The sequence below is a fragment of the Spermophilus citellus genome (genome assembly GCF_964194105.1).
Source record: "Spermophilus citellus genome assembly, chromosome: X".
NCBI classification, from domain to species: Eukaryota; Metazoa; Chordata; class Mammalia; order Rodentia; family Sciuridae; genus Spermophilus; species Spermophilus citellus.
Window position 1 is genome coordinate 5,822,530 of NC_138190.1, and position 15,113 is coordinate 5,837,642.

At 38.6% G+C, this 15,113-nt stretch overlaps 1 protein-coding gene across 5 annotated transcripts in view; it reads right to left on the reverse strand.

Annotated features, from left to right (window-relative positions):
- MID1 (midline 1) overlaps positions 1-15,113 on the reverse strand; it is a 361,503-nt gene that overhangs the window by 101,894 nt on the left and 244,496 nt on the right. For 4 of the 5 annotated variants that reach the window (XM_081278340.1, XM_081278342.1, XM_081278341.1 and 1 more), the window contains exon 2: positions 10,099-10,811. In XM_081278340.1, the coding sequence (XP_081134466.1) occupies positions 10,099-10,758 (660 nt within the window). In that variant the 5' untranslated portion in view covers positions 10,759-10,811. The remainder of the gene's footprint in view (positions 1-10,098; positions 10,812-15,113) is intronic. The other variant, XM_081278343.1, reaches the window with a different exon arrangement.

Here is a 15,113-nt window from a genome sequence, read left to right on the forward strand (position 1 = left end):
ATCTCACAACAACTGAAAGCAGTATCTTGAAAGATACTCTGTCTCCGTCTACCACCTTCCAGTCCTGGCCTACAAACTTTGTCCTAGACATATGAAGACTGCATGATGGCCTTGCCATATGTTTACAGATGAATTTTCAGAAGAACCGTTGTGACTGCTTCACTGAACAAGCTGACACTAAAATAAATAGATGAAGCCCTTGAATACTGGAACCCTGTACAGTTCAATTTCACAATCCAGGAACAGGCCTAGCACCTCCTTGGGTGGAGATCATTCAGCCTCTCCATGTCTCCTAGATCTTTCAGAAGCAACTGGCTATATTCAGCATGAGCCTGAATTTTATCCATTTCACTCTTCCCAGGTTTGAATTTGACCAGGACAACCAAGAGCAATTGACTGAGTTCTGGACAGCTATGTGCTATCCAGGGTCAAAGGAGAAGGAAATAAATGCTCCTTACCACTTCAGGATATTTATCCTAACACTTAAGTTCCTAAAAATTCCATTCAGATAAAGCAAGTCCACCAGCTGGCTTGGTTAACACAATAGCACTTCCTTGAGTTGGCCTCTCATCCCTCTCTTCCTAGAGACCTGGCCTTTCAGAGTGGAAATTGCATTAACTGCTTCTGAGTCTGGATATTTACCTGACCTATTAGCCCTTTTCCGGAAGGATATGGGGACCTCTGAGGAAAGCATGTGAGAAGAGCCAACAGTCCAGCCCGTGAACAGTAGACCTTTAATAAGAATGCATCCGGCCCAGAATTTAGTGTGGATCAGAGCCCTCATATTTTGCCCTCACATCACTGCAGAGGAATGAACAGTGTGGATGTCACTGTTTGTCCTCTCTGAATGTTGCTTTTCACTGAAATGTGTTTTTGCTTCAGCTTTTCAAATTAGGCAATTTCCAGATATTGGCACCAAAGTCAACAATCTTTGATAATTATTCACATTAAAAATTATCTCATGGATGGAGCTCCATAGTACTCTTTTCATAGCCCCCTTTTATGTGATCTTATTACATGTTATCTGTCATTAGCTCTAGACCATGAAGCAATAACTTTGCTATTCATTTCTACATCCCCAAAATTTACCCAGTTCTTATCTCATAGTAGTTACATAAAAATATCCCTTGGGTGAATAAAAGATTTCTTTTGTGAAAAAAGACTTTGTTAAAGCAGATATAAAAAACATTTATAAAGACACAAAAAAGGATAAGTGCTTTCATGATGCTGTTTCATACTTTTCACTAATAAAAACCTGTTCTATCCTGGGGCTGGGGTTGTGGTTCAGCAGTAGAGCACTCGCCTAGCACGTGCGAGGCCCTCAGCACCGCATAAAAATAAATAAAATAAAGGTATTGTGTCCAACTACAACTAAAAATAAATAAATATTTTGAAAAAATAAAAACCTATTCTATCACAATGTATATAAAAACCTGTAACTTTCTAATACCCCCCCATAAAAAGCAAAGGAGATATAAGGGAAGAAGCAGATTGTGCACCACTACTCTTTGCATTGTATACAACTGACACAAAGAGATCACCAAGAACAAAATCTCTAGGGCTACTACAGAGGAGGAGCTGGAAGCTTCTCCCTCTGCAAGTTCCTTTACTTTAGGACTTTCCTTCTGCTACCCTGCCCACTTCCAATTCTAAGGGACACAGCTGTGAACACAGCCCAGGGCCAGCGTGCTACCTTCTTCACGTGCACACCAAGTGCAATCTCTCTCTCTCTCTCTCTCTCTCTCTTTAGCTGTAGTTGGACACAATGTCTTTAGTTAATTTACTTTTATGCTAGGCGAGCACTCTACCTCTAAGTCACAGCCCTCGCCCCACCAAATGTAATCTTACCACAAAAAAAGAAAGCTGGCCTGCTGAGCCCCTCGTGGCCAATCCAAGCTGCCTGAACGTCATGCCACCTACATTTTCCTCATCTGTCTAGATGTGTCGAAATGGGACAGCTATTGTATAAACCTAAATCCCAGCTTCCCTTTCCTAGGGAACAATTGTAGATGATTGAGCCCGATAAAGCAGGACCATGAAAGCCCAGCCCATCCACATCATCTTCAAAATGGTGTATGTTTTTAAAGGCATTTGTTTCCATCCACCACTCACTGGTTCTTAAAAGTCCAGTTTACTATTTGGTTTTGTTAAAAAGAACAATAAACCAAAGTTTGGAATTAGGCAATTTCCAGATATTAACACCATATGATTCCCTTGAGGGTTGTTCAAAGTTTCCCATGTCGGCCGGAAACACAAATCAACCCTATAACCAATGAGTAATTTATGATACTGTCAAGAAATCCATGATTGGATTACACCAATGAAGCCTTTATCATAACTGTAAAAGTGCAGATAAAATACTATTTCGTGTTCACCCAATGCTTACTATGTGCCATCACTATGATCAGCAGTTTACTAGCATTTTTCTTTTTGATGAGAAACACAAAATGTGTTTTCCTCTGTTAGCTTAAAAAGCTATGCCTCGTGGATATGCAAAAAGGCATTAAAGTCCCAGAGTCCAAAACATAATGTGAAGAAATTTAAAGTGGATTTTGTAAATGCAGTTGTATCATATTTTTCCAGAAGGCTTATATCACATAATGAGAGGGGAAAAAAATTTAAAACTTCAGTCATTTACTTTCCCCAGCCACTCACAGCCACTTTATTATTTACCTAGTCAATGTGAAAAAAATTCACTAGTCTTTCTAAGAATAATTTATGATTTGTCAATGGCATAGACTAAAAGGGTTTTGATCATTACAACCTAAAAATCTCCAAAAAAAAAAAAAAAAGCCCACTGTACTTATTTCTGAAAAACTCAAAAAGGCCACATAGAAGGCTGAAACACTCAAAATGTAATGCTGCCTGTGTTGGCATAGTTAGCTACGGTAGAAGGTACTGAATGAGATATAAGACAAACTGAGCAGCAAGGAAACTGTGCTTATAATTCAGAATCACTATCTCTTCAAGGTGATTTGAGGCAACTTGGTTTGCCACTCTCAGCCCCAATTTCCACAGCTGTAGAATGGGGTGGAGCAATCTGAGCTCTAAGGTTGCTCCTGGTTCCTACATGTTACTGGGACCTGCAGTAGGTACTTGGAGGATTGAACAGTACTCTCCTTATCATGAATCAAAAGCCAGAAGAAAGTCCCACACTATTATCACTGTCTTTCTGGGCCAAGAACACAAGAGAAGCATCATGTTTATGCTTGGATCCAAGAGCTGATCAACACTGACACCTCCTATTTATTCTTAATCTTCAGGGGCAAGACTTTGAATCTCACACTTTGATGCATTTCTGTTGACAGGATGGTGAATTTTGCCAATTAAAGCAAAGACCACAAAATCTAAAGGATTCTTTGTTTCTTCTGTGAATGCAGTAACCCTAATCATTCTGATATCCTCTTTCAACATTTCTTAGAGAAAATATATATTGCATTAGCCCCTCTCTCAAAAAGAAATCACTTCACTATAGTCTTAGAGACAAGAGTAAAAATACTCCAAACTCTTAACCTGGCATGTGAAGACTTTCAAAATTTCCATTAAGATGATTCTTCCAGGGCTGGGGTTGGTTGTGGCTCAGTGGTAGAGTGTTTGCCTATCATGTGTGAGGCACTGGGTTCAATTCTCAGCACCACATATAAATAAATAAAAATAAAGTCCCATTGACAATTAAAAGAAATATACTTAAAAAAATGATGATTCTTCCAACAATGCCCCTCTTGGCCCCTCAGTCAGAACCCCACAATCTATTTAGCATTGTCTACAGTCCCAAAGCTATCTCCCCTATTGCTGTAGACAGGTCTCTGCAGGCCTCACTACACCTCTTTGATGCATAATCCACTGATCTGTCAGAGCAGCTTAAATCCCACCACCCTGAAGCAAGGTTTATTGTCTACTCAAACCCAGAGTTATCTCTTCCTCCTCCGAATCCCCACTCATCTAAACCAATCAACTGTACATGTCCATCAACAAGTGTTTATTGTCGTGCCTCTGCCTTTGGCCAGGTGCTTTAGAAATTAAACTACAAAACACATTAAAGTAACAATGTGGACCCCTAGACAAATAATGCAAGCAATGATTTAAAAAAATACCTAGCAGCCCATCTATTGCCAAAGTCCACACACTCAACCAATACACACTCTACCTCCTGGTTTCTAATAATAGAACTACCATGTATAGCAGACTTTCTTTGAGTCAGCCACAATGTCAAGGGTTTAAATGAAACACTTTATTTTGCTTTCCCAAGTTTCTGTGAAAGTAAGTACAGTATGTTATTCTCCCCATTTTATAGACGAGTAACATGCAGCATAGAAATGTTAAGCAACATGCCCTAAGAATACATTTGTTACACAGAACCAAGACTAAGAGGTTCCTTGTGTACTTGTCTGTGCATTTTCCGGAACTCCCTGAGCTTACCAAAAAAAATGATCCTAATCATAAAAAATTGTCAGGCAATAATGCATTCCTCTCTACAAGTTAAGGAGGGGAGAGGTGACTCATTGGGGAAAAGAGAGGTGAGAAGCAGGGCAGGGAGTGCCCTTGAGCTTTCCATTAAGAACATATTCCCGCAGATATTTCTTTTTACTCGATCCATCATAAATACTTGTTGTACCAAATTAAAAAAATTAAAATAGTTGAATACATTTTACAAATATTTGGAAATCATTTTATCACATGGGAATGTATAAAAAATACACTGTTGCAGACTAAAGACATGTGGCCATTGAAATAATCACAAACAATTGCATTTTAAAAGAAATGAGTTGGAAGTGGTGAGACCCCATAAACCAAAACATTTTAGAAAATGTGAGTCTCACATACCACATGATGAAACATCAAATTAGGTATATCTGCATCTTGTGTTAAAATCTAACCTGGAATTATTGTGAACTACTTTGAAAAACTATATAAAGGTTACACTAAGGAGGCCATATATGGTATGAAGTAAAAACTGAAAGTCCAATAAAAGGAATTTTACAGACATCTAGTAAATTTGACAGTGTTTTTTAATACAAGACTTGGAAATGGTAGGTGTGATGGCCCTTTTTCTTGGAAAAAAAAAAAGCATCTCTAATGCTAGGGTCAGTGTCCTTGCTTTGAGAACAATCTGCCTTCCACCAACAGAGAAAATATTTGGCTGTTAGAATTTTCTACTAGACTATAAGCTCCATAAAGGCAGGGACCATTTCTGTTCATATTCTCTTCACTTAATAAACATATTTAAACTTAATTTTTCATAATTTCCAAAAAACTATATGAACTTACATATTCTTATAGACATAGCTTCAAAAGTCGTAAAGTAAATTAAAAAAAAATACTATGAGAACTTGAAATTTTCACTTTCCAGAAATCTTCATTATTAGTAAGAGGTTTAAATGTACCTGTCTAAGTCATTAATTGACTAAGCAGAATGAAACAATGAGCCTATGCTACGGAAAACCTGAAGACACAATTAATAGTCATTCTAGTGTTTAATACATGATGCTATATTTATAAGTAAGAGCACATGCAATTGCCTTGAGCAATCTTAAGGTATTTAAATTGGAAATCAATAAATAGAAACATACATTTAAAAAAAAATACTTATGCTGCCTTGCACAGTACCACATGCCTGTAATTCCAGTGGAGGATCGCAAGTTCAAAGTCAGCCCTAGCAATTCAGCCAGGCCCTAAGGACTTTAGTGAGACCCTGTCTCAAAATAAAAACTAAAAAGTGCTGGGGTGTGGTTCAGTTGTTAAGCACCCCTGGGTTCAATCCCAGGCACCAAAACAAACAAACCAAAAACAAACAAACAAACAAAAATGAGAAAAAAAACAAAAAAACCCCTCTCATCCTTGGAACTTTGAAATACAAAGAAAAGAAAAAAAGAAAAAAAAATCTTTTCTTGAAGTCTACACCAAGTTCAAAAACAACTTCTACCCATCTACCAAACATTTAGAAAATAGATGAAATATTTCAGATAATAGGAATATAGCTAACATTGCTCTGTTTTTCATCATCTCTTGCCTGCAGAATGAAATATGCCTAGAAGAAATAATGGTCACTTGAATTTGCCTCCATATAATTTGGATTCAGAAAAATTCTGATATTAAAATAAACAAACAAATGAATGTATGCATACATACACATGTATGTTATAGGTATATTTGTACCTCTCTCTTACATACACACACACACACACACACACACACACACACACACACACATCTTACACTAGAACCTGCACAATATCTGCAGCTATTCACAGAGAAGTAACCAGCTATAGAAACTCTTAAGGAAAAAGAAAAGGTCTATCTTAGTAGCTACTAAAACTTTCACAGTTACAAATTGGAAAAGACTTTCAAAAATCAATACAATTTAATGAGGCTGGGGTTGTGGCTCAGCAATAGAGTGCTTTCCTAGAATGTGCAAGGCGCTGGGTTCGATCCTCAGCACCACCTAAATATGGGTTAAATAAAATATTGTACCCAACTACAGCTAAAATATGCATATAAAATCAATTGTTTAAATCTATAATCAATAGATCATAAAAATTATAAATATATTAAAAAATAGAAGGAGTGAAATCTCATGTCTTCCTCCTGATGACAAGCGCTACAAAAGGAAGGCTGAGATATAACTGAAAATTTTGATCAGATCATTTAAAAATTACAATAGGAGGGGCTGGGGTTGTGGCTCAGCGGTATGAGCACTCACCTAGCATATGCAAGGCACTGGGTTCGATCCTCAGCACCACATAAAAAATAAACAAACAACAAAATAAAGATATTAAGAATATATATATTAAAAATTACAATAGGATGATCCATTGAAATCTGTATTAAACAAACTCCCTCCTATAGCCAGCCTTTAGAGTTAGAAAAAAAGACCATGGTTTAGAACTTCAATTCAGCTCATTTGAAGGGGCTATGATGAAAGTGAAGGGCAAGGAAAGGTTAATTATTCTCAACTGCTATATTTTTATAGGTGTAACCAGAGAAAAGAATCAAGAGTTCCAACATAGTATGCTGGAAGAGAAAATGAGCTATTACTTCATTGTAATTCCTTGAAAACTCTGGAAGGCATTATATGAAATTCTCTTATATGTTGTGTACTTCACAAATCAAAATTTTAATCCATGATTTGGAGGATTGAGAGGCATCTTAAAATTCAATTTGAATAATGAAAAAAAAAAGGTCTGTATTCTATGTATTCTGATATGCTCCATTTAGAGACTTTGCATTTGGCGTTTCTTAAAATAGGGTTCAGGAAATACTACTTTAATCTTCTATTTAGTTCAATATTTCATGAGTGCTTCTCAACACACAGTTTCTGAAAGCATTAGACTACTGACATGACACTATTTCAGACGATGTGGAAGATTTGATTTGCATGAATTCTACATGTTGGAATATGTTGTCTTTTTTTTTTTCTTTTGTGCTTAGGAAAACACTGTGATATATAAAACTATATTCCATTTCTTTATATAAACACATATCTTTTATACCAAGATCTGAAATAACTTAAGAAGGTTCCCCAAAGTTTAGTGTTATTGAAGGAAATAATTATTCTTCATAATCATTGCAGGATTCCCCTTTGTATAGTGGATTTTAACAGAGGGACAACTATATTTTCAAGCCAAAGATACCTGGGTCCTTACATCCAAATAACTAAAGTCAATCTATCATCTTGTCAATGAAAGCATTCTCAAATATCCCTGTGCTTCATCTATGTTTTCACATCATCACAAATCTCTATGAGATTCCAGGACTACAGAAAAAGTGTACAGAGTGCATTTACTCTTTCAAACCAAAGTCACAATTAACAAAAACACACTTCCTTGGTTTTGGTTCTTTCAGTATGCTATTACTTCCTTCAAAAATCAACATTTATATTGTACTGAGATTTTAAACAAAACAAGGAAGTACATATGTTCATACATCTGTGATCACTAAAATTTCACCCAAATGTCCTATATTCTTCTAGTTTTTTTTTTTTATTATAACATCAGTGGCATGTTTCAGAACAAACATGCCATGCTAGTACGTTATTTGTTAAAATGCTCATAAACACATTTTGCTGAATGGCTGTAAATAATTGCTCATAAGCACATTTTGTTGAATAGCTATAAATGTATTTAGGCACACTGGATGCTGTTTATATGCTCATATTTATGTAATTATAAAACAAAATATACTACATTGTTAATTGTCAGGCCCTCCCTGTGATAGCACCAAGGACCGATAACCCACTGGCTTGATTAGGCAAGCAATGATTGAAGATTTTCATTTTCATCACAAAAAGGCTAGAGTATGACAGTCTCTCTTCATAAATTTAAAGCTGTTAGGTAAATAATTAATAACTGCTGTGACAGTACCCAAGTAATGATCAGAACTTGATTACCAGATTTAAATATCAAGTCTGTTTGAATATGGAACATCATTATGATTATAGTGTTTTAACAAACAATCATTAAAAGATAGCATTAATCCAATCAAAGGAACATTTTTTTTTTTTTTTATAAATGAGGGGAAAGGTTTGGGATGTTTACTATAGGAAAACAAAGATCAAACATCTCTGTTCAATGATCCTGAACCTCCTCCCCTCCCAACAACAAAGAAGGGGGTTACAAAAGATCACCTTGGCTTTTAAAAATTGCAGTCATATCGATTTTTGAAGAACTGACTTTAGAAGCACAATTCATGCATGTGTCGCCTTTGCGATTAATGACTTTGGTAGTACTTTTTTCTGCTACGGCCGTGCAAAGCACTAAAAAACTACGGGTACCTTTCTCCACTTTTCTTTGTCACCTTAACCCTTTTGCTTAACTTCCTGTACATGGTTTAAAGATGGATCTGTGCCAGTCACTCTTTGGACACTTGAAATTAAGCACATTGCCCAGGTGATGCTTTTGTTGCCCAAGTGACATTTAAAAGCAGGGATTCACTTCAGTCTGTCATCCTCCCTCAGTGTGTCAAGAAAATAGCCAAGTCAAATCCCAGATGTGATCTGTTAATTCCACCATCACAAACTGTGCCCCAAGTAAACACAACCACCCATTAGCGCAAAGGAGAAGTGATAGGAACCATTTGTTAAAGGTGACGAAGTTCTCCAAGTGATAATACTCTTTGGATCACATGATTCATTTTGTTTGCTCAACCACTTGGTATGTGTTTTTCCTGAGAGGAAGGACTTCAGTATATATTTACTGAGAGCTTTAATTTATACTTCCTTTCCTTTTAATTGGTGTCTTGTGATCTAAAATTAGCTGGTGAACACAGTCTCTCCCTCCAACTCTCTCAGCTGAGTTTTCAATAATTAGCCCCACGGTTGCCTAAAGTTGAACAGACATCTGGAGACGGCTTTTTATTTCTTCCCTGGTGCTTTCTAGCCATATTTAGAGAGTGATTTTTTTATTTGACATATAGTCATATTAATTATTAGCCCCCAAGGTGGAATTAGGGTAATAATTTCATATTAAAAGTTAAGTTCAAACAGTCTTGCCTGTAACTTCGCGGAATAAAACGCCTACGTGGAAAGGAATTCTTTCATGAAACCTGAGATTTTCAGAGTGCTCTAGTTAACCAATAAGCTGGATATCATTTAGACAAGAAGAAAAGGCCACGTGTCCTCTAAAATCCCACATTTGCTACAAACATTCCTTCTTCTATTCTTTTGTTTGTGTAGTAACTAGATATAGGTACAATGACAGTGAATTAGTTTTCCCAGATGAGTGAGGAAAATAAATGGCCCCCAAACGCCCACAGCCATATTCTATCAGCCAATTCTTTTTGCGCTCATTTTCTCATTCGTGCTCGCGTACTCTCTCTCTCAAAGCAGCACTCTCTTAGCAAGAACTGCAAAGATTGAAAATGATCCAGATTTTTAGAATTCACCCTCACCTTGACAACGCTAAAATTACAATCAGCAGTCAACTTTTACAAGATACCCTTATTGTGTAACATTTATAGGCTGCCAAAAACATGCTAAAACTAATCAGATAACAAAGGTGAAGAGAAAACCTTCACCTGCCATGTAGCTAGCAGTGAATACACTTCTTATTTCCATGACATTTGCTGGCAGAAAGGGGTTGGCTTAAGGCGGATCGGACTAACCTTCAATTTGTCATAGCGCTCACTCAAAGCTGCCACCTGATGATCGCGGTGCCGCCCAACCAGTTTACACAAGGCACAGATTAACTGGTCATCGGTCACACAGTACATATTCACCTTCTCATCCTCGTGCTCCAGGCACATCAGCCCCCGGATGTGCGAGTCCGGGATTGGCTCAATCAGACGATGGCCTGTAAAGGGCTTCTTGTTCGGGTGAGTGGCTTTCAGGCACTCATCACAGTAGGACACTTCACAAGTGACACAGGTCTTCACCGCATCCTGGGCAGGATCCTGGTCACAGAACTGGCAGAGGACCTTCTCAGCAGAAGACATGGTGCTGGTATCAAAGGCCCGCTCCCGACGGGTCTCACTGGGGGAATTGGGCCCGCTCACTGATGCTTTCTGGAACCTGTCGATGATGTTCTGCAGGGTGACGTTGCGCTTGAGCCCGTCTAGACCTCGCTGGCTGAGCGTGATGACATGCCGGCAGGTGGGGCACTGGAAGGCGCTGATGGACTCCACAGACTCGTTGGTGGCACAGTGTGACACCAAGATGCGGTGGGCGCAGTTGAAGCAGAGGCTGTGTGCGCAGGGCAGCAGGAGAGGGTCCTCAAAGAGCTCCAGACAAATAGGGCAGGTCAGTTCCGACTCCAGTGTTTCCATCTTCAGGCAAAGCTCTCTGGTGTCATCAAAATCCAAGGAAGCTGATCAGCTATCTGGAAACAGAACGCAAGATTTGATTAGGCACGAGGGGGTCAGCCATGGGGGGCTGTCAGCTTTGAATGCATCTCAGAATAATTCCAAACACAGGTCATGGAAGGGTAAATGTGTGTGTACATTCCAAGTCTCTTCTCTCTATTGGGGGGATGTGGGGGGAAGAGGACATTGTAACGTTTGCTCAAATTTCCAGTAACTGAAAGTGGCAATTTGTTTTTCAGTTTGGTTCTTAAAAGGCCTCATTCCAAACTGGCAAGTAATTAAAACTTGTAATTTTCATAACCTGTGTTTAATCAGAAAAAATTGTATTGTGTCACAGCCAGGCTTTAACCTTGATTGAAAATTAAAACGTAGAAATGTTCATTATGAAACTATAGTCATTTATAACTTTGAATTTATGAAGTTACATATTACAGTACATGTGTTTTAAGGACTTTTACTTTGCGATACCAAACCAGACTTTCTAATAGTAAAGAAGCAGTCACTGCAGAAATGGTCATTGAGCATAGGTGAAATCAAATGCACATATTTCAGTAGAAATAATTCTAGTTTAAATACAGGATGTCATTTTCTAATCTATTCGTGAGAAAAACTTTGACTTCCACAAAGATGATTGTGACAAAGGCAATATTTTTGGCAAGTGTTTGTTACTTTTCTGAATAATTCTATTGTTTAATCATGCAGTTGGACGTGGGTGGGCAGAGAGAGATAAAAATATCTGGAGGACGTTTTGGCCGCTACAGTGAGCTTTAGTACCAATGGTTAATATTTAGAACAACAATTTAGCTAATTAGAACAAGGATTTTGGTGGTTATCATATTCATTTGATAAGTTCTAACAATGATAACAAATGCAGCTTAAAAAGCAATTTAAGAAGGCTTGCAAGGGCTGTTGAGCGACCTGTGTAGCCCTCCTGGTCTGAAATCTCCCACTGCGGACTTGTCATTGCTGCCAGCAACAGGCCAAGCTGGCAGGAGGTCCCGCCTCACACTCATAACTGTGCTGGCCTGGACACGACCTCCGTCAGCTTTGTTGCTCCCCTCCAGGCCACCTTGGGGTGGCCCAGCTGCACACTCCCCTCGCCATAAAGACCTTGCTGCTTTTGTGAGCTCCCGCCTGCCTTGCCTTCAAAAAGGGAGGGCAAAGAATCCCACACAAGCCCTGGTTCATTAGGGTGAAGAGGCCTCATGCTCATTAGCAGGCCTGGGAACCAAGCCTCTTTGAACCTTCTCCCTTTCAAGACCATTAGCAGAGGTCTGTGGAGCACTGGCGGGCATATTAGATGCAGCCCACTGCAGGCTGTGGGAGAACAGTGCAGCTCACCCAGTGGTCGGGAAGTTCAAATTACTTGCAAGGGGAGGGGGCCCCCCACCAGATTTATGGGGAGGCTTCATGTCCAAAGCTATGTTTAGTGATTCTGACAATCCATCATTTGTATTCACACCTCTGCTTATTTACCAAATTCACAATTTCTAGAATACCGTGACCTTCTCTGAAACATCATCCGTCCAAAATGCCATGTGATGCTCATCTTGCTACCAACTGAATGGTAAATGATCATTAAAAGTGGAAAGTATGTCCTGAACCTGTTAAAAATTTAAAAGCTACTGGTTTCCTAAAACCCCAGGAGCTTTAAAAAAATATTCAACCATTTACTAATATTTACTACATAAGAAAGAATAAAGGAGTACCCAGAATTTGAAATATTAAAACATAATCATCGTTCCGCAGCCTGAATAGAAACCATAAGGCTACTGTTGTAACAAACAATCATTCTACTTCATCCCAGCCAACTCTCCTACAGATGGCTCATAGGAAATTGAAAGGTTTTTTTTTTTACATTGTTGTTTTGTTTTTACCTATTAAATATTATTTTAGTTAATCATGGAAAAAGAATTATCTTCAAATCGAATTTCTTCTCCCTTCCTATAAGAAGCATAGAAATTGCAGGGGAAAATGTATCCTTTTGCTCTGCTTTGTTCTCAGGTAAAGACAAGAACACCTACTGATGTATCTCCACAGAGGGGGGGAGTATCAGATTATGTCTAGAGAGCTATGGTAACTGTGCTGTTAATTTTTTCATTTAATTTTTATTTTTAATTAACATACACTTTTGTACCTATTTATGGGTACAGCATTATCATTTGATACATGGAAAAGCAGTATGAAGATTTTTCAAAAAAACCTGAAAGTAGACCTACCATATGACCCAGCAATCCCACTACTAGGTATTCAAAGGAAATGAAATCAGTAGGTCAAGGAAACATTTGCACCCCTATGTTCATTGCAGCACTATTCATAATAGCCAAGATATGAAATCAGCATAAGTGCCCATAAGCTGAGTGGATAAAGAAATGTGGCTCATAGACATGATGGAATATTATTCAGCCACAAAAAGGGGGGAAAAAGAATGAATCCTATTGAAGTAGACTGGGTACCCCCACTCCAAAGACCTTTGCCATAATTAAGCTTCTCCTCTGGTCAGATCAGCAAGATATCTGCAGAGGTTATTGTGGATGGTAGTTTTCTCTTTCTTGTAAATGCCAGGTTTGCACAAAAAGGTGTGACAGAGTTAGTTTGTAAGCTTGTTGTACAAAAAGATATTATCTCTATGTTCTTGGTTAAAAACTCGTGAAACCTGTGTGTAGTCTAGGGGATGGAACAGAGATCATATGTCATGGAAACTCCAAGCCCAACCTCAGTGGGTATAAAGTTCAAAAAATTTTCCAAAATCTTTGTTCAGAGGAAGAATTCTTAGGTGACAGCTACCTCTGAACCCTGTAGTCAATAAACCTGCTTCCTGAAAATTCCTTGGATATCCATCCTCTTCTGTCCTACTTCACTATCATCTGCAGCAACATGGATGGAGTTAAAGGACATTATGTTGAGTGAAAGAATGAAATAAGTCCAGCACAGAAACAAATACAGCATGATAATTGTATTTTTAGTACAAATGTTAGGATTCCATCCCAGAGTGGTGCCATAAGAATTTCCAGAAGCAGGTGCAGTGTGTACCCTAAAGGAAATGCCAGCATTTTATGCACTCATTCAATAGCTGGCTTGAGAAGCCAGAATCTGGAGTTGTAATCACCACCACCATTATCATGGGCCAACCCAGTGCCATCTCCAAGATGGCAAGAGCTTTCTAACTTGTTTCTTAGCTTCTGCTCACATTTCCCCTTCCCCTTGTACTCTATCCTCCATTCTGAAGCCACAGACCTTGTTAAAACATGTCAGATCCTGTTTCTCCTTCACCAGAGGCTTCCCACCTCAGAGAGAAATTCACCAGGATAAAACCAGCCCCAGAAAACCAATTCAGACAGTGAGCTCATTTTCTCCCACACTACCTCTTGGCTTGCTTTGCTGTGGGCACATGGCCTCCTGGTGAGTCCTCAAACATGCCAAACATTCCCCATCTTTTGCTTACCCCCACATGGTCTTTTCACATAAACCTAATTCCTCTACTACCACCATGATCACCCGCCCACTGGGCAATCCTTCTCCCCCATCTCATTTTGCTTTTCTCTATGACATTTATTGCTGACACATTCTATTACGTGTTGTTCACTGCTCTGTCTCTCCCCATTGTTACCAGCATTAGAACATAGACTCTATGAGACCAGAAATTTGCTCTTTGGGTGAGGTTCCCTCAGCACCTAGAACTGTGTCCAGCCCAATGAGCACTCAAACATTCATTAAATCATTAGTACATTAATTCCATTAAATGTACTTCTGATGTTTGGGTTGAAACCAAAAAGAATGAAACATAACTCTTTCCTTTAAGGATCTCTCAATACATTAGAACAGATGTCAGCAAGCTTTTTCTATAAAGGGCAGTACAGTAAACATTTCTGGCTTTGTGGGCTGTAGGATCTCTGCTGCAATTCCTTGATTCCACTAATTGTAATGCAACAGCAATCATATTCAACACATAATGGTGTGAGTGTGGCTGTGTTCCCACACAACTGCATTTACAGGTAATGAGATGGAATTTTTCTACAGATCTTATTTTAGAAGACAGAGACACATATAGAAAGCCAGAATATAAAATGAAAATCACCCTCAAGAGGTATGAACAAAATGCTGTGTGGGCAACCGTGGCAATGACAGTAGAGCCAGATTTCGACAAGCACAAACACGTTTCCAGTACTAACAGGAAATAATCTGCAATAGGATTTCACCTTGCATCAATGGAAACGATGTGTGTTGAGCGAGTGCTTGGGGCAAGTCACATAAGAATGTTTTAATAGCAGCTGTTTAGATGGAGATCTTTTTCATTTATTGCCATAGTGCTTGGCCTG